Source organism: Squalius cephalus, assembly GCF_949319135.1.
Source record: "Squalius cephalus genome assembly, chromosome: 20".
NCBI classification, from domain to species: domain Eukaryota; kingdom Metazoa; phylum Chordata; class Actinopteri; order Cypriniformes; family Leuciscidae; genus Squalius; species Squalius cephalus.
This window is the reverse complement of record NC_137141.1, coordinates 9,077,294-9,098,465: the sequence shown is the minus strand read 5'-3', so window position 1 is coordinate 9,098,465 and position 21,172 is coordinate 9,077,294. Positions and strand designations below refer to the sequence as shown.

General features: G+C 42.7%; 1 protein-coding gene across 2 annotated transcripts in view; it reads right to left on the bottom strand.

Annotated features, from left to right (window-relative positions):
- The window catches only part of LOC307148223 (kelch-like protein 29), a 264,387-nt gene that overhangs the window by 179,041 nt on the left and 64,174 nt on the right, over nt 1-21,172 (bottom strand). The window contains exon 3 of one of the 2 annotated variants that reach the window (XM_079853579.1): nt 15,019-15,357. In XM_079853579.1, the coding sequence (XP_079709705.1) occupies nt 15,019-15,300 (282 nt within the window). In that variant the 5' untranslated portion in view covers nt 15,301-15,357. Of the gene's footprint in view, nt 1-14,834; nt 14,885-15,018; nt 15,358-21,172 lie in introns of those variants that run through there. The other variant, XM_079853580.1, reaches the window with a different exon arrangement.

Here is a 21,172-nt window from a genome sequence, read left to right as displayed (position 1 = left end):
GCAACCTTCGTGAAGATGCGAGATGGCAGGGAATCCCTAAAGTGTAGGACTTTGGACTTATATGTCTGTCCCACGAACGTAAATGTAGGAACGGTCGGGGGAGAAACGAGACATGAAAGTAAGCGTCCTTAAATTCAACGTGGCGATAGAAAAGGAGGATGAGAGTATCAAGGCATAGGGTTAAATAACAAATTAAACCCAACATACTATTGAAATTGATCGTAATGTTTGTTGTTGTTTTTTTCGAAAATTGTTATTGTACAAATATTGTACATATATTTGATTTAGCATTATATAGCAACCTCCTCCACTCCACCCAACACACCTGTCCCACCTACTTTTTTAAAACAAAATGACGCCACTGGTTGGAGATGTGTGTTTGGTTTGCCCGAGTTTTATTCAGTTTTCCAACTGTACATTGGTTAAGAATCAAATGGCTGGAATTTATTCACACAGCTGCTACTGAATCCAACATATCATCAGCGCTCGGATTCGCTTCCATGGTGCTGTCAAGTACGACATGCAGTCTGTGAGTTAAACTAAACTCTATTGGCTATTTGAAAAGGGGGAGAACCCATTCAATATGTCCCGCCTTAGGTTCCTGTTTCAGTGGAAATTACGTCAACACATCATACAAAGCTGCGCGTTCCAAGGCACTTCAGTGGGCCTTTAAGTGCTTTGGCCAGGTAGACCTACAGGAGCGTCATGGCATGCAGGGCAAGGTCTCGATGCAGGTTGAGGTCTTGGTGGAGGTCTCCACTCGAGCCCGTCGCTCGTGGCGGCCCGGGAAAGCATAGCCGTCTAATCTGGGTCTGATCCGGGCAACTCTACCGTCCCTGAAGGGGGCAACATAGCCAGACCTTCATCCCTGGAGGACTCAAGCTCTTCGATGCAGTGATTGACATCTGGTCATCCAACTGAGCCCCAAAGGTGCTACAAGGAATGAAGGACCCGAGGAGTAGCCCTTAGTAGCCCCTAAGGGTGGCCAACAGAAGAGGAACTAGATCGGGGACTAGGCGAAGGGATCATTGTTCATTGGCTCGTTTAGTTATACTCAAAGTAGATTGGTCTCTCAAAACGATTCCCCAATTCGTCGGTCAGTTCCAACGTAATGCTGAATGTGACCGACTGAAAGGGAACTTATTTGTATCTTTATTCTATAGTATTTATTTGTGCTACTGCTTGTAGATTGCAATTTCTAGATTGCAAGTCTAACCCCCACCATAACCATGCCATTTTAACTTAGCTAGATCTCAGTTATATAAATTAATAACCACATTAAAACAGTAAACCACTGGCGAACTAAATACCACAAATAAATTGAATAGAAATAGAAAACAGCTTAATTCACATTTATGCTTATTTAAATACAAGAGTAAATGTAAATCGTTGTTTTCTAGTTTCATTGATAATTATTTTTAATAATTAAATAAAAAATGCATCATACAAAATAAATACATAATACATAATAAAAATGAATAAAAATAAATGCATGAATGAATGAACAAAAAAAAATGTCTCTGATTATACAATATTATACTGGTTTCAATATTAAAATAGTTATTTTTTTAAAAGATACTGCTCCATTAAATAGCTTTTTAGTAGTAGTACAGTATATTAGATATTAATTTCTTTGCAATATAATTAGCTTGTAGCAAACTTTCGAAGTAGTTTCACCAACACTTTTAGCATTTTAATGAGCCTGAATGCGACAAATTTATCCTTTTGAATCATTTGACAGAATTTATCTGCCTCACAAGAAAAGCGAATCTCTTCGAAGGATCAAGACGAAAAGGCCACAAAGCCAATCTTCTCATTGAGATTCATAACTTAATATGCAAACAAATTACTTCAGCGTACACTCTATTTGCTGCTCACAACAATGCTGAACTCTGAATACAAACATGTGGAGCCAATATGCCGATACTTATAATAATACAATGTCCAGCTTTTGACATAAAGAAGCCTTTGAATGTGGAATGAAAGATGCAAAGGCATATTGCTTTTGACCCCACATTTTCCCCTGTGTAGACATTTGTAAATCTAAGATTCCTTTATTCTTTCCCCCACCCTGCCAGCAATATGAAAGCAGGTAGCGGGAGTTTCTTTTTGACACAGATCAATAAGCAGCCTTGCTATTCGTTATCAGAGATGGCTTGTAGAGATCCTGTGGTGGGGGTGGCTGCAGGGCTTTCATGATGGATGACAGAAAAATTGACCCTAAGATCAGCCACTGCACATACTTTAATCTCTTTTTTTTCACTGAGATTGGAGACAACAAATACATGTGGCACGTAATGATGCCGCAAAGCTCTCAAACTTGATGTGACCATCAACATTTGCTTTTGAAAGGGTCCATCCATACACAAGGAAAAACAAAGCTAAAAGCAAATCCCACCCTAGGGCTGGGCGGTATGGCGATATATATATATATATATATATTGTTACCACGACATAAAATGTCTATTGTTAGAGGTATTGCTATATCATGTATATCGCGGTTTATAAATATATAGCACTATTGACAGTTCAGAGTGATGAAATACATGAAGCGCGATATATAAGCGTAATATATTATGAAAACTAAGGAACTCTGTGTGGTATTCGTGCATACTGGCACACTACCAAAGTGCGAGCACAGAATGCTGCCTCTCTCATTAGGCAATCGCGAATTTGGGATGTGCTCGATTTTGAAATGTGTTATTAAGCACAATAAGCAGTGAAATAGAACTCAATGCGGTGCACGCGCTGACTGACACACAGCATAAGAGCATGCACAGAAAGCCGCGTCTCTCAGCATACAATCGTGAATTCAGTTCTCTTTGCTCGATGGTGTTTTAAGCCCCCAATGGCTCCTTAGAGGCAGCTAACCCTACCCTCAACCTTAAACCTACCCATCCCCTCGCTGCCTGGAAGGCGCCGTTGGGGGCATAAAACACCAAACACCGTTCTCTTTCATGTCTTATTGTGCTTGAATTGTCATTACAAACGTAATCATGTCAAAATGTCCATCATGTAGAATATTCATGTAAACACAGCCGGTTATGTCTCAAGTGAATGTAAACTGTTGGGTGTAAACCAGATGTGTAGCAGTATAATGATCCAAGCGTTTTATCTTAAAGTGTCAGCAGCCTAATATACCTGCCTGCTGCTCTGTGTCAATAATGTGAATCACTGCTATTGAATAACTTTTTTAGCTTTAATAATAATACATTTAAACTGAATTCATACAGGGAAGACTATGCAGTATTTTATTTTTACATTTGATTATTACATTTTTGTACTAATTTTAATTACATGCTAAAGCTGCAGTCCATAACTTTTGGCGCTCTAGTGGTTAATGATGAGTCTAACTCCATGAGTCTTAAGGAAGAACATTGTAGCTAGAGCTACAATGTTTATTTCAAAGCTAGAGCTACAATGTTTATGTCTCTGTTTATGTCTATGACGAGCAGGTACTGGACAACTCTGCAGTGGTACGACTCGTACCAGTCTAAAATAGTCTGAATATAAACACTTATTATAGGTGTACCGTAGTGATTCAGGAAAAGACAAAAACACAGTTTGGAAAATGGATTCATTTGGATTCACTTGCAATGGATTCACTTGCATTTACTTGCAATGGATTCACTTGCATTCACTTTCAATGGATTCACTTGCTTATTATCTACATAAATAATAAAAAAAGTTGCACCTGAAAAACTTAATTTGTTTAATTCTTTATATATATACACAGTGGTGGTCAAAACTGATGGCACCCCTGATAAATATGATAAAAAATGGCTGTAAAAAATAAATCTGCATTGTTTATCCTTTTGATCTTTCCTTCAAAAAATTCGCAAAAATCTAACCTTTCATTGAAGTAAAAGAACTGAAAGTGGGGGGTAAATCACATTATGAAATAAATATTTTTCTCCAAAACACGCTGGCCATAATTGTTGGCACCCCTAGAATTTTTTATGAGAAAAATATCTCTGAAGTATATTCCCATTAATATTTACATTTTTAAGCACACCAGGGTGACTAGGAACATGAAATTGTCCAGCTATGACTTCTTGTTTCCTTATATACATATAAGGAATAATTGACGACAGGCCGTTGAATTATTAGAAAAATAATGCACACCCGAGGTGGTAATGCGGTCACGAAGCGGAGTGGCCGTTACACCTCGGGTGTGCATTATTTTTCTAATAATTCAACGGCCTGAAGTCAATTATTCCGCTTATACTACAGTTACCACACCTCGAAACAGTGTTCAGATTATGTATTTCAAGACGTTTGTAAAGTTTTTGTCATTAAAACGCTCTTGTATGTAGGACTAATTTCTTATGCATCTAATCCCATGCCTCCGTTGCTAATTCCAAAACGTCATTTTAGAGTTAGTAACGGAGGTTTGAGCCACTGATAGCAGACTAATGCTGGGGACACACGACTAGCTGACACATTCTCTGACTGTTTTCATCGACTGCAGCAGATTTTAAACACCGACTTTGAACACAGACTGAACGCGCTGAACACGCGTTTGGGCATGATCAGTCATAAGTATCAAATTACATTCATAACCGGCCTTAAAGTGTGTCCCCGGCTTTATGCAGTTATTAATGCAGTTATTAGAGAGAGATGTTGCAAATAATGAGACATTATTCGTTCATTCTTTTTTTTCTATTATTGACAGATGACAGTAGACTAGCCAAATAAATGAAACACAAAGCCCTTTTAACAAGTAGGCCTATCAATAATTATTTATTTGTTAAATTATCTGCAATAAAAATCCGTGCTGCAGGACTATCCATTTATTTAGCCTATATTCAGTTTAATTTTCTATTGATTATATAGGACTATATACTTTATTTATTAAAATTAAACTGCATGTTTCCATTGATTGTGAAGCTAGACATTGCAAATTGCAGATCAAGCGCATGGGGCTAAATGTTTTTTTCTTGTTATGAATTGTATCCTATATGGAACTGTAATGTGGTCAAGACCTGCCTGGAACTACTTTAGCCGTGCCTTTCCCTGAAAATAATGCACACCTTAGAACGTTCGTCAACCACTCAGATTCAAGCATTCAACGGCCCTGTAGTATAACATATATATATATATATATATATATATATATATATATATATATATATATATATATATATATATATATATATATATATATATATATATATATATGCGTATATATATATATATGCGTATATATATATATATATATATATACAGGGTGTGTTTTGCCGGGGGGGATGCGTGGGTTCTCTTACGAGAGGTCTCTCGTACTGCGTAAGATATCTTACGCTAGGGGAAAATCCTTTTTCCGCGAGATATTGAAGCCAGACATAGGCGAGACAGCTCGCGCGCCTATTGGCTGCTCTGCGGCAACTGCAGCAGCCTATCGAGCGAGGCCTGGGGTGACGTCAGACCCAATGGGCCCGCTGCGTCACATCCCGCCGAAACGGGCGTGGTCTAGGCCTATAAATACAGCTCGCAGGCAGCTAATATCTGATTTTTCATCCTTCAAGCGAAGCACACAGCTGGAGCTGGAGAGAAGCCGCGCCGTCTGAAAAAGCCTTTCAGCGGGACGAGTCGACACTCTGAAGCCGCTGGCCGCGCCGCCTTCAGTCGCCTTCCTGCTGCGCTATCCGGCGTTATATCCTTTCAATGCTACTGTGTTTTGTGTATGTGTGTGTGCTCGCCGCCGCGACACACACTCTCATTGCACTAAAAGAGCCGGGTGTCTTTTTCAAGACGCCCCTTTCCTGAGGATCACGCAGCTCTCGCGCTCGCGGATGGCGACTGCCCTCACTGCGAGCTAGTTACTGCCTATGTTGACTCTTAGGACTCTTAGGATCCTTCTCCGAGACTGCTCCTCCGCCCCCCCTAACCCGCAAAGCTTGCCGGTTCGCCTGCTTGCCTTGCCTGCATGGGGGACGATACCTGTTCTCCCTCTGTTCGAGCCGCGCAAACTGCGCCGTTCACAAGGGAGGCTGGAAACGGACGGTCGGGGTTAGTTTTTCTTTACGTTACAAGAAAGCTACCCTGCCGCCCCATTCATGCGTCACTCACCGGCGAAAGGAGAAAGGAGTGTTTTTAGTCCCGCCGAGGATGGACTGACCTCAATTTCTCACATTTCTCAGTTCCTGATCAGGCGACTGGAAATATCAATATTGCAGCAAACGAGCCTGTTATAAAACAAGCACGCCTGCAAGCAAATGCCGAAGAAAACATGTTGATGCTCTCTTATATGCTCGTGCATCTGAAAGCCTTTGTGTTCCTCCCCTGTGGCTCAGTGGTGGAATCTTAGGTTTTTCGCACGAGAGACCGGTGTTCGAATCCCGGTCTAACGGCAGATAAATTATGCCGCCAATGCTTCGCTCTGTCAGTTCCATGAAAGGCGACTGCAGATGTGCATTTTGCAGCCAACGAGCGCGTTGTACAACCCGCTCGCCTGCACCCAAACACCGTTTCTATGGTTCCCGTGCGTCACTGGCGAAAGGAGAAGAGAGTGTTTTTAGTCCCGCTGCGGCCGGGCCGACCTCCATTTCTCACACATTGCTCATTCCCCCCTGAAGTTCGGGCGACTGGAAATGTCAATATTGCAGTGAGCAAGCCTGCTGTAATGCACGCACGCCTGCAAACAAACGGCAGCATGTTGGCGCTTCGTATTCAACCCATAGATATTCATGCAGACGCATGGGCAAAGCTGCCCGGGGTTTCGAAGTGAGTGCTAGACATTATAAAAGGAGGCTATTCGCTGCAGTTTCGCTGACGCCCTCGCCGCTATGCGGCGCGCGTCGAGACCACGGTGAAAACAGAAGTAGCACATTTACTTCGAGCCGAAGTCGCGAAACTATTGAACAAAGGGGCCATAGAGCCTCTCTCTCAAGTTCAGAGCGAAGGAGGGCTATACAGCAGATACTTCCTGGTGCCGAAAAAAGACGGGGGTCTCAGACCCATACTAGATCTAAGGCAACTGAACAGAGTGCTTGTGAAGCGACAGTTCAGAATGCTCACGACCAGAAAAATCCTCGCGCAGATTCGCAGAGGAGATTGGTTTGTGTTAATAGATCTGAAAGACGCGTATTTTCAAATACAGATAGCGTCACGTCACAGGCGATTTTTGAGATTCCCCTTCGAGGGCCAGGCATATCAGTACACAGTCCTGCCGTTCTGCTTACCCCTAGCACCCCGTACATTACGATGTGCATGGATGCAGCGCTCGCACCCCTCTACGGTGCTGGAAGTCTGTTTTCAGACAGACAGAGCAGCTCTTTGTTTCGTTCAGCGGGCGTTCTAAGGGACTAGCCGCGTCGAAACAGAGCCTATCCAGATGGATAGTTGACGCTATTGCGCTAGCGTACGCTTCCAAGGGCATGCAATGCCCGTTGGGTGTCAGAGCGCACTCCACGAGAAGCATGGCTTCATCGTGGGCCTGGTCAAGTGGGATTGCCTTGCAAGATATATGTATGGCGGCAGGCTGGGCCTCCCCGTCTACATTTATAAGGTTTTACAACCTAGAGGTTCCCGCCCTGCAGGCCAGGCTGCTAGATAACCAGTATTGTCTGTCCTGATGCTATCAGCTCAGAATGCTGCGTCTACTGAGCACAGCTCAATGATCGACAGTGTAAAAAAAAAAAAAAAAAACGGCACAAAGATGTGTTTTGGGCAAACTGTATAAGACCCTCATTTCCCCATCAGTTCAGGCCGTACCCCGCCCTGTCTGTATGATGTAATTCGCGTCTAAGCGACGCTGCTATACGCGGAAGAGTGCGGCTTCGCCCCTCCCTCTTGCCGGACTCCCTGTGAGTTCCCTGGGTGATTGTGCACTATATGAACCCCGGGCTTTCGCCCTTGGGTCTTTGGTGTCAGATCCCAGCACGCACGGCGTCTTGCATTGGGTCCCCTAGCGTAAGATATCTTACGCAGTACGAGAGACCTCTCGTAAGAGAACGTACTCGGTTACTAACGTAACCTCGGTTCTCTCTAGTAGAGGGAACGAGTACTGCGTATCTTGCCGTGCATGCACACGCTCTGGTTGCTTCGATGATGAAAAACCAGATATTAGCTGCCTGCGAGCTGTATTTATAGGCCTAGGCCACGCCCGTTTCGGCAGGATGTGACGCAGCGGGCGCGAAGCACCCTCATTGGGTCTGACGTCACCCCAGGCCTCGCTCGATAGGCTGCTGCAGTTGCCGCAGAGCAGCCAATAGGCGCGCGAGCTGTCTCGCCTATGTCTGTATGCTGCCGCAACGCGTTTTGCATTATTAAAAAATTAAGGATAATTTTTGGCTTCAATATCTCGCGGAAAAAGGATTTTCCCCTAGCGTAAGATATCTTACGCAGTACTCGTTCCCTCTACTAGAGAGAACCGAGGTTACGTTAGTAACCGAGTACGATTTCCCCCTTTCTGGTCAATGTATCCCTGCCTCTGCTTAATTATTTTTATCCCCGGTGCATGGGATAAATTTATCCCCCCCTCAAAGTGATCAGTGCTACTACACTAGTGGCGAGACGGATCACAAAACTTATCACGGATCCGTGGTTTGATTAAAGTCAATTTTATTTTAAAATGCTACTTTGGCTGGCTCTGATATAGCTGCCGCAGCCTCTCTGTTGCTCAATGTCCCGCCCACGGTGCTATCTGATTGGTTACACCTCACGAGTAATAGCCTATCAACACTTGCGAGACGGTTGCAGGTCCGTTGGGTCCGCTGTGTGTCGAAAGGAAGGCATATTCACAGTAATATGCTGAATAATATTCAGCATATTACTGAAGCGGGAATAAACATCACAGTCTGATTATCTGTTTCTATGATGACAAGCAGAGTTAGTGTCCCAGTCACACCACTGAGAATGGCCGAAGTTATACATAAGCCTACGGTGTTTCACTCAATTGAGGCTAAGCGAAATTAAATAAATAAATAAATAAAGCTAAAGCAAAGGTTTTTTGATTACTCACACACTCTTTAGCGTCTGGCGCGAGTGATTTCAATGTTAAGTCAATGTAAAGACGCGTTTACGCGCGTCTAGTGGTCCTGCGGCGCGAATGAGGAGTTAGTCCAGTTCGCGCGAATGAGGCGAATGTAATGAGGCTATGTTTTTTTCACAAATCGCACCCTGTATATACATGTATATACATACATGTTCCTGTCCTAAGTTCTGTGTTTTGTTGTCTGCCTGGATTAAATGTTTGTTTTATTAAAAGTAATGCTTGCATATGGATTCTCTCTCCGCTTCATTCCTGACTCATCATAGCAGAACGGCCGACCAAAAAAATTAATCCAGCAGCATTAAAGGGAAATCTCCAGCCAAGTAGGCGGCCACGCCTGATTCTGCTTCCCAGGATGTCCGTCGCCATGTTGCCTGAGTGTCTCCAGCCAAGGCGGTCACGCCTGATTCTGGTTCCCGGGATGGCCGCCGCCATGTCGCCTAAGAGATCGTCTATGGCAGAGACGTCCGCCTTCATGCTTCCTGAACTTCTTTCTGTTCCTGAGATCGCATCTGTTCCGGAGCCGAGCCAGAGCTTCACATCAGTCCTGCTGAGCCAGAGCTTCACAACGTCACGTCTGCCGATCCAGAGACTTTTCACGTCACGTCTGCCAATCCAGAGACTGTTCACGTCACTTCTGCCGATCCAGAGACTGTTCACGTTACGTCTGCCGATCCAGAGACTGTTCACGTCACGTCTGCCATTCCAGAGACTGTTCACGTCACGTCTGCCGATCCAGAGACTGTTCACGTCACTTCTGCCGATCCAGAGACTGTTCACGTCACTTCTGCCGATCCAGAGACTGTTCACGTCACATCTGCCGATCCAGAGACTGTTCACGTCACATCTGCCGTTCCAGAGACTGTTCACGTCACACCCGCCGAGCCAGTGTCTCCGGACAAGATGGCCGCCGCCGCCGAACCAGTGTCTCAGGACAAGATGGTTTCCGTCGAGCCAGTGTCTCCGGACAAGGTGGCTGCCGCCGAGCCAGTGTCTCAGGACAAGATGGTCTCCGCCGAGCCAGTGTCTCAGGACAAGAGGGTCGCCGCCGAGCCAGTGTCTCAGGACAAGATGGTCTCCACCGAGCCAGTGTCTCCGGACAAGATGGCTGCCGCCGAACCAGTGTCTCAGGACAAGATGGTCTCCGCCGAGCCAGTGTCTCCGGACAAGATGACTGCCACCGAGCCAGTGTCTCAGGACAAGAGGGCCGCAGCCGAGCCAGTGTCTCCGGACAAGATGGCAGCTGCCACGTCACCTGAGCCCTCAGCAGAGATGGCCGCCGACATGCCTGAACCTGAGCCCTCAGCAGAGATGGCCGCCGACACGCCTGAACCTGAGCCCTCAGCAGAGATAGCCGCCGACACGCCTGAACCTGAGCCCTCAGCAGAGATAGCCGCTGCCACGGTGTCTGCTCCTGAGCCGGTGTCTGTTCCTTTCCCTGAGCCGGTGTCTGTCCCTGTTCCTGAGCCGGTGTCTGTCCCTGTTACTGAGCCGGTGTCTGTCCCTGTTACTGAGCCGGTGTCTGTTCCTGTTCCTGTTCCTGAGCCGGTGTCTGTTCCTGTGCCATGGTCGCCTGAAGGGTCGTCTTCTCCCTGGCCGCCTGAACCGTCTGCTCCGCCCTGGCCGCCTGAAGGTTCGTCTCCGCCCTGGCCGCCTGAAGGGTCGTCTCCGCCCTGGCTGCCTGAAGGGTAGTCTCCTCCCTGGCCACCTGAAGGGTCGTCTCCACCCTGGTCGCCTGCACAGCCTGCTCCTCCCTGGTCGCCTGCACAGCCTGCTCCGCCCTGGTCGCCTGCATAGCCTGATCCGCCCTGGTCGCCTGCACAGCCTGATCCGCCCTGGTCGCCCTGGTTTTTGTTAATTCCTGTCCTGCGCCATGTTTTGTAGTCCTTTGTAGATTTTCTTGTTTATTAGTCTCCCCAGGTGTTTCTAATTAGCCCCGCCCCCTTGTTATCTTGTTTAGCTTGTTTGCCTGTGTATTTAAACCTCTGTGCTTCAGTTGTTGTTTGTCCGTCGTTGTAGCTGTTTCCATGTTCCTGTCCTAAGTTCTGTTGTCTGCCTGGATTACCTGTTTGTTTTATTAAAAGTAATGCTTGCATATGGATTCTCTCTCCGCTTCATTCCTGCCTCATCATAACATATATATATATATATATATATATATATATACTGTATATATTATAATTGTACTATTGTTTGTAATTTGCTTTTTTTTTATAACAGATTATTAGTTAAAATAACCAGGGCTGCACGATATATATATATATATATATATATAGGCATATTACAATACATGTTTACACAAATTGTTAACACACACAAGTACTGTCTCCCTTTAATTAACATACACATAAATTGTAAGAATATGACCAATAGTAAAAACTACTAATAAATAAACATTAGGCCTATGCTAAAGCTATTAAGTAGCAGTCCCAAACTAGTTTTTGTTAATACAATGTTGGTATGAGCCACCACAAGTCATTTATAAATATAAAAAATAACACAAAGTGAAAATAAAGTGGCATTTTGGGGTTAATATGGAAATGACAGTTACCATGGTGAATACACAATACTAACAAGAACTGTTAATGAAACATGGAAACTGCTCCTGGTGAATAGAATGAAAATCATCCCACACGACGTACCAGTAACATGATTTATTGGTATTTTACTTTTATTTCGTGACTTACTAATTTACAATGTAACGAAGTTGCATGCTCATAGTTTCCTTTGCACTTTATATACAGTGAAGCGTTACACAGCGTGCGCCACTACATTTGCGCGTGCAATTGAAGAGTGTGTGCAACGAGCACAGTAGCCTATAGACCAATTTCGAGCCGACGTCACAGTTACGTCACGGCGTTAGCTGGTGGCAAAACAAAGAGAAAACTGGAGGCGGCCAATACAAACCGGCACAGATTCGGCTACATATTAAGGAGTTTAAATTATTATTATTGGGTCATCTTGTTGTGTTGTTGGGTGCAAGAATCGACGGAGTACAGGCTCCAATTTGAAATTTTATCGCATAATGTTTTCGAAATTATTGTGATTATTTGTAAATCATCTATGATAGTATACATTGTTTTGATTGATTGTGACTAGACTTTTTGAAGAGCCTGGTAAAAAAAGGGTAATCAAATACATAGTTAAAAAATGAATATGCTGTATCTGGAATTTTTATTTCTAGAAAATATTCACTTCATTAAAATTGCACCGTAATGTCACTCTTTACATTGTCGTCTTCTGTCTGGCCTTGGCGCTGGCTAGGCAGAACTGCGGATCATAGGCTACCACACAAGTCTTGTGACCATTTAGTACAGTTATAGGCATCTAAAGATTTATATGCCCTCAGTTTCTCTTTACGCTCAGTTTCTCTATCGGGTAGGTGTAGAAGTCAGGCCACTCAACCGGAGGTAGCGTTAACGTTAATCCTGTCAGATCGTCCATCCATTGACTGAGCGTGTACGGGTCTGAGATGTCCATTAAAATTAACTTTTGAAAATAACAATCGCGGTCCTGGACAGTGAGTGACCTTGCACATTAAGATAACATTGGATTTTCTCCAGTCATTGTTAAAAAACAAGCTAACAAAACTTGCAAACTAACTTTAGTGAAGCGGCCAGAGGGATCGTTCTGCCACCACCTAAGCTCCGCCCACAAAAAAACGTCACCATGTTTACCAACTGAAAAGGGGTCTATAACGGCTGACAGGAAAGGAACGTCCGTTTTTCTGAGGTAAAAGACTTTTTATTTCAGCGTACACTTACGTCACTGCCTGGTAGTTCCTATTGTGCTGGGTTTTCTTAAGTAGTCGTGATTCGCCTCTCATAAAATAGCCTAACATGCTCTAAACACATGCACGCAGAGTGGATTTTCTTTTGTAATCGTGGCTTTGAACGATTACGTAATCGTGGCATCCGTACTCGTAATCGTGATTAGAAATTCGATTAATTGTGCAGCCCTAAAAATAACACAAAAAAAACTATATTGTGATATATATATCATTATCGTGAAATAACATCTCATTTTGTGAAATAAGAATTTGGTCAAATGTCTCCCCCTTACTTACACTTTTCCCTTCCTATTACACACAGACATATTTCAGATTGGAAGCAAAATGGGTTTCGAAAAGCAGGGTTATTATAGTTAACTAAAAGTAAAACCATTGATGAATTACTTGATGAATTAAAAATGAAAAATTTTAATTAAATGAATTAAAATTAAAAAATGAATTACTTGAAATAAAATAAAATATAAAAACAAAACTTTTTTTATTTATTTTATTTCAGCTAGTTACCAAGGCAAAATTTCTCATTTTTATTTAGTTTAACTTGATGTACTAAAACTAAAACTAAATAAAATGAATACAAACTAAATAGACCTTTTTAAAACAAAAATATAAATCTAATAAAAAAATGGAAAAACACAACACAATTACTAAAACTTCACCAAAAATTAAAATGAAAACAGAAAGATAAAAACTATAATAAAAAACTATAAAAGTATAGTTCAAACTTAAAGTAACACTATGTAGCTTTTCAACCTTCATAATATATTTCCAAGACCCTTGTGATGGTACATCGACTTACAATAGGTTGAATGACACGTCTGCCATAGCAACTTAACACACAATCATCATTATTAAAAGTAAATAAATGAAATGATCTTACCAGGGCTGTTACTGCTCTCTCTTATTGTGGTCTTTGATTTTGAAATTTTAGCTGATGATCAATAAAATGCAGCTCATATCTGTTGCTTTCGGTGACGTGCACTCCATTAAATCTGCATAGCGTGGGAATTGAAGATCGGATTTAAATCCGTTTCACAAAAACACATTTATGTGACCAGGTGTAAATGGAATCGTTTTGATAAATCAGATAGCTATCCGATCTGAGAAAACGCATGAAGTGACCAGTAAATAAATCTCTTACTTGTAAACTTGTTTGCGTTCTAAGCGCTTTGCTTGTAGTATGTCATTTTTTTACGATTCATTGTTGATAATTAGACCAGTCCAATAATTTCCACATATGTCTAGCTAGCTTTCTATTATCAGAGCTGTTAACAGACTTGCTAACAAACACTCGTTTCTCTTACGTGTTTTTTTCGTTGTGTTTTATTGCCTAGCTTGCCTCACGAATAGTTTGCCAGCTGAACTCAGGTGTTGTGAGGTGTATTTATCACGTAGTCCTGAGGGATATCAGACGACACTGTTGACATTGATTCCAGCGATTATCATGAGAACAGTTTTCAATATCTCACATAATTATCAGGACATAAATAAGCCTAACGTAGAGGTTGTAAATAGTGTAAACGAGCACAATTTGCAAACTATTATGATAAATTGCAATAATTATGTCTAATGACATCATAACGGCCAATGTTATGAAATAATGCGACGTACATTTAACTTTATTGATGTTATCTGGCATTTTGTAATGTTTACATTACAATAAAAAAACACAAATTAAATTATACAGTAGGCCTAGACTATAGGCTATTTACTTGTGATTTAACTGCAATCATGTAAAAACGTTACAAGCCAGCAAACGCGGTAGCTAGGCTACTTTATTATTATAACACTTGACATAAACTTATTATTATCCTATTACCATCATCAGTAGTTCAGTAGACTATGCAGTATGCAGTAGCCTAATATTTGTATGAAATCGTGAAACATTACCTGGTCAATATCTTCGGAGTCTATCTGTGCCTGTTCCATGCCCGACGCAGGTACCGGTGTACAGGGATATTTACGACAGTGCAACTATTCCACAGAGACTCTAGGGGTCGCTGTTTGACAAAAACACGATTTCTACTTAGTGTTGCTTTAACCACAAAACCAAACCTGCATGAGTCATATGGACACTTTCATGGGCAGTTTAAGTCCTTGGCAGTGTGAATTAGCATTGAAGCCTGAACATTTCTCTATTGTGTTTCAAAAAAAGAAAAGAAAATGATACCAGTTTGGAATGATACGAGGGCGAGTAAAAGCAGCATGAGACAGCGGCCACAGGTGTGTTCAGTCCTACCTTAGTCGTGGAGGTCGTGCAGGTGGGAGCTAATCGCTTGCAGGTCAGCTCGCTATTGGACGTGCTGGTTGTCCCGGTGACCGGGGTGGGCAGCAGCGAGGGGATGACGGGCAGGGGGAGGAGGCCGGGACGGTTGTTGCCGCTGTTGGGGATGGAAGAGGCAGATGTGGAGACACAGCCATTAATGGTGCCGCTGCAGCTGCTGTTGGTGATGCAACGCTCCCTCCGCTCCCACACGCCACGGAAATCCCGCTCAAAACGCTGATGGTACCGTGACATCATGACAGAGCGGATCAGGAGAACGAGAGACACTTCTGCTCACAGGGAGCTGGAGAAAACCTAATGGAGAAGAAGAAACCTATTAAAAACTATTGTTATTTTTACAAATAAACATCAACAATAAAGATAATTATATGGGGAAGCATCGGCAAAATGGAAACCTAGGCTCATTGGAAATTACACAAAAACATACCTATACATACAAGATAAATACATACCGTAGATTCAATATTAAATTATGTTATGACCAAAAAACACTATCATAGTGCATGAATTGTAAACTTATTTTATTATAAATTATTAAGTCAACCAAAACACTGTTAAATGCAAATATATATAAATAAATAAATAAATAAATAAATGCAAATAAGTATGTAAGTATTGTAAATAAACGTTTTGTAAAATAAACTGAATAAATCTGTTGCCACAGTCACATTTAACTGTTCCGGAGAAAACCGAAGATGCTATTTCACTTCGAAACTGCCATGAAACGTGAAAAGCAAAGAAATGTCATTTTGCAGATGACCAACAGAAGTTTTTTTTCTTCTTTTTTCCCATGTTTATTTCATGCATCTGCAATGTAGAAATAAATGATATCGCTTATAGCGCCTCTTGTGGACATGTCACCTGAAAAGGTAATTGTAAAATTTTATTTTTTTCAGAAATGTAGCCAAAGTCAAGCATTTCCAATGAGTGTAGGTTGTACAATGGATTGCTAAAAAATGATCAGTTTATGATCAATTATACAGAAATAAAACAAATATATTGCCATTTAAAGACACTTCAATCAACAAAAATGATTCAATTGACAGCCCTAATTAAAATACTCAATGAGAATTAATCATCTGATTAAATAGTAATTAAATAGCAATTAATCTTATATTTTGAATCTGTCGAAATCTGAAAGTATTTAAACATTGGATACATTAAAAAATTACACTTATGCAGTTAATATGCTTAAAAACAATAACATCAGTATGTGTGTTTTACTAGTAAATGATGTTTAATCATTTAAACTGCCTCGCTGCCTTCTGTGAGTTTGTTTGCTTCGGTGCTGTAAGCTCCGTCTTAGCCTCGTATTTCTTTGATTTGAACCATCATTTACTACAATTTGTAGTTGTTTATACTAAATACAGCTTACCCAACATCTCAGATTAACCTGACAACGCTAGCTTCCGTTACTACTAGCACAACACGCTAGAAATTCGCTACTGCTAGCCTGTTAACGTGCCACCCGTGCGTTCAGCTATTTTTTATTTATTTTTCTCTCGCGCGCCCGCGCCTTTGAGTTCATTAAAAGCTGCTCAGGTGAGTAAGAATCAGTCAACAAACACGGTGAGTAATGTCTTGTCCTGTTATTGTCACCTGCACTTCATGTCACATGTTTAGCATAGCCTTCTCTGTTGGCAATATAGGATTTATATGTGATAAATGCAAGAAGTCAGTAAGGCTGACAGAGAAGATTTCAGAACTAGAGACACGCATCCAAACTTTAATTAAGGATAGTAAGAGTGCTAGAGCTTTAGATACTATTTTGGATGCGCCTAACGTGAACTCTTTACATGGTGCGGTTCCAGCTGAAGTAGTGCCTGAGCAGCCGGGCAAATGGGTGACAGTGAGGGATCGCTCTAGTCGCGGATAAAAAAACCAATCTGATTCGATCACACGGAACGTGAAAATAGAGACACCAGCGACCATAGTCACATGTTTGCCGGGAGCCAGAGCGCCTGACATCAAAGCAAATTTAAGTGCTGGCTAATGCTAATCGTAAATTCTCTAAGATCATTATTCATGTCGGCACTAATGATGTTCGACTACGCCAGTCGGAGATCACCAAAATTAATATTAAAGAGGTGTGTGAACTCGCAAGTACGATGTCAAGGACTGTAATTTGCTATGGCCCCCTTCCTGTTCGCAGGAGTGATGAGATAGTTAGTAGATTGTGTTCACTAAATCGCTGGCTGTCTGAGTGGTGTCCGCTTAATAATATAGAATTCATAGACAATTGGAAAAGTTTTTGGGGCAAACCTGACCTGTTGAAAAGAGATGGTATTCATCCCTCCTAGGATGGTTCTGCTCTTCTCTCTAGTAATATGGCTCATAGTCTTAGAGCTCAAACATGACAAATTGGGCACCAGGTCAGGAAGCAGACAGACTGGCTAAACCGACCGTCTGCTAGCGGCCTCGCGTCACCCAGGTCAGATAAATCCCATCACATAGAGCCTCTTTCACCTAGCTATCATCATATAGAGACTGTGTCTGTTCCCCGAATTTGGAAATCCAAAAACCGTTTAAACCCATCTAAGGTTAAAAATTGTATTGATGTTCAACAAATAAAAAACAGCTATAATACAGATGAGCAAATGCTAAAGCTTGGGTTGCTGAATATTCGATCGCTTACTTCAAAAGCACTCATTGTTAATGATATGATTTCAGATAATAACCTAGATGTGCTGTGTTTGACAGAAACCTGGCTAAAACCAAACAATTACATTACTTTAAATGAGTCCACCCCGCAAGATTACTCTTATAAACATGAGCCTCGTCTGAAACGCAAAGGGGGTGGTGTTGCTGTAATTTATAGTAATATTTTCAAAACCACTAAGAAATCAAGTTTTAAATATAATTCTTTTGAAGTGTTAATGCTTAATGTAAAAATATATAGTATAAATGATAAATCACGTTTGAGATTTGTGCTGGCTACTGTATACAGGCCACCAGGGCACCATACAGACTTTATCAAAGAATTTGCGGACTTTCTATCAGAGTTAGTATTGGCTGCAGATAAAGTACTAATTGTTGGTGATTTTAATATACACATCGATAATGAAAAAGATGCATTGGGTTTGGCATTTAAAGACATTGTAAACTCAACTGGAGTTAGACGACACGTGTCAGGACCTACTCATCGTCGTAATCATACTCTAGATCTAATATTATCACATGGAATAGATGTTGATGCCGTTGAAATTCTGCAGCAGAGCGATGACATCTCAGATCATTATCTAGTCTCGTGTAAATTACATTTAGCCAAGGCTGCAAAGCCAACTCCGTGTTTCAAATATGTTAGACCTATCACTTCTGCCACTAAAGATTGCTTTATCAATAATCTTCCTAATCAGTTTCATCATCTTAGCATCCCGGATAGCTTAGAAGAACTTGATATTGCAACAGAAACTTTTAACTCTCTCTTTTCCAGCACTTTAGACACAGTTGCTCCTTTGCGCTTAAAGAAGATTAAAGAAAATAATCCAACGCCGTGGTACAACGAGCACACTCAGGCCCTTAAGAGAGCAGCCAGAAAAATGGAGCGCAACTGGAAGAAAACAAAACTAGAGGTATTTCGCATTTCATGGAAAGAGAGCTCGATTGCATACAGAGAGGCTTTAAAAGCTGCTAGATCTGCTTATTTTTCAACCCTATTAGAAGAAAATAAACATAATCCTAGGTTTTTATTTGAAACAGTGGCTAAACTAACAAAAAAAGAAAGCTTCAAACACAGAAGTTTCCAAGCAGCACAGCAGTAATGATTTTATGAACTTCTTCACTTATAAGATTGATAATATCAGGGACAAAATTATAACTATGCAACCGTCTACTACAGTATCGCATCAGGCAGTGCATTGTAGTCTCCCTGAGGAAAAATTTGATTCATTCGTTGCTATAGGAGAGGAAGAATTTACTAAACTCGTTAAATCATCTAAATGTTATGAGGTGAGAAAAGACCCAATAGCGAGTGACAGTGAATCAGTCTTTTAATAGAAAGTAAATGAGGTAGCCTCCAGCAGAGCAGTTCAACAGAAATCTTCTTTGTAGATAATAGACAACAGAAACAGCCAGAAAATACGGGCAGTATTCATAAACAGAAATAATCCTCTTGCAAACAGTATTTAGACAGCGGTCAGCGGCGATGCGAGGACACAGCAGGTGGCTAGCCTCAGGTCACAGAGATGGATGCATAGTAGACACACAGCGGGGAACAGCAGCAGCACAGTCAAGCGTTTCACTGGACACAGAGAGCTGGTTAGAGCATGAGTTGTAAAATACTTGCTGCTAGATGAATTCCCCGACAGGACACGAAAGGACAGGAATAAGGTAGAGCGAGAAAGTAACACAGTTCTTCATTCAACTGAAGTCAATGAACAATCCGACAAAGAGGCAGGAGAAAGAGAGAGAAGAAGTAGCAAACTTAATCAGAGAGAAAAGGGGACAGGTGTGATGCACTTAGGGTAGAACAGGAGAAGATAGGAAACAGCTGGGACAAAGAGAGTGAGTGATTGATTGCGTGCGTAAAACAAGTGAGTGTAAAGAATGAAGTGACCAGAAGAGGGCGGAAAAGGATAGGAAAAGCCAGAATCATGACAGTACCCCCCCCCCCCTCCCTCAACGAGCGCCCCCTGGCGCTCCCAAGGAGGAAGACTGGCGAGAGCGGAGGAAATCATCGATAAGCGAACGGTCCAGGACGTCCCGAGATGGAATCCAACTTCTCTCCTCCGGACCGTACCCCTCCCAGTCTACTAAATATTAGTAACCGCGACCACGACGGCGAACGTCCAGAAGCTTACGGACTCTATAAACCGGAGTCCCCTCGACTAAGACAGGAGGATGCGAAGGACAAGACGGGGCGCGAATAACGGGCTTAACGCATGAGACATGGAAGACCGGGTGGACGCGTCGGAGATAAGGAGGTAGCTTCAATTTGACTGAGACAGGACTGACAATCTTAGAAACCTGAAAAGGACCGATAAACCGAGGAGCCAGCTTCCGTGAAATGGATTGAAGTGGCAGATTCTGGGTGGATAGCCACACCTTTTGACCGCAAAGATAGCGGGGACTCTTGACACGACGCCTATTCGCTGCAACGCACATCCTAGTTCTAGAACGACAAAGAGCTGATCTAACCCTCTTCCAGGTTCGTTTGCAACGCTTAATGTAAGCTTGAACAGACGGAACGCACGAGTCTGGATCTTGGGAAGAGAATAAAGGCGGTTGATACCCAAGGCAACTCTGGAAAGGCGAGAGTCCGGTAGCGGAGGACGGAAGAGAATTATGGGCGTATTCAGCCCAGGGGAGCTGCTCGGACCAAGACGCGGGATTCTTAAAAGCAAGACTGCGCAGGATGCGGCCGACAATTTGGTTTGCGCGTTCGGCCTGACCATTGGTCTGGGGGTGGAACCCAGACGAGAGACTCGCGGAAGCTCCGATCTGACGACAAAATTCTTTCCAAAATTGAGAAGCGAATTGGGGACCCCTGTCAGAAACAACATCGGAGGGGAGACCATGGAGCTTAAAAACGTGGTCGACCATTATCTGCGCCGTTTCTTTGGCGGAGGGAAGTTTAGGAAGGGGGATGAAATGTGCGGCTTTAGAGAAGCGATCAACAACAGTAAGGATAACGGTATGACCCGCCGACGAGGGGAGCCCAGTAATAAAATCGAGAGCTATGTGTGACCACGGACGAGACGGAACAGGCAACGGTCTTAAAAGGCCAGTCGGAGGAGAATGACTGGACTTGGTTTGAGCGCAAATGGCGCATGCAGCAACAAAGCGACGAATATCCTTCTCACGGGACGGCCACCAAAAACGCTGTTTAACTAAAGCAAGGGTACCCCTAACACCGGGATGGGCTGCCAATTTGGAGGTATGGGCCCACTGAAGGACCGCGCGCCGAGCAGAGAAAGGAACGAAAAGTAAGTGTTTAGGGCAGCCTCGCGGCGGAACGGAGCGAGCGAGCGCACGTTTGACAAGTCTCTCTATTCCCCAAATCGTCACCCCAACCACCCGTGCAGGAGGAATAATAACCTCCTGGGTTGGAGTGATCTCAGAGGAATCGAAAAGACGAGAGAGCGCGTCGGGTTTTACATTCTTAGACCCT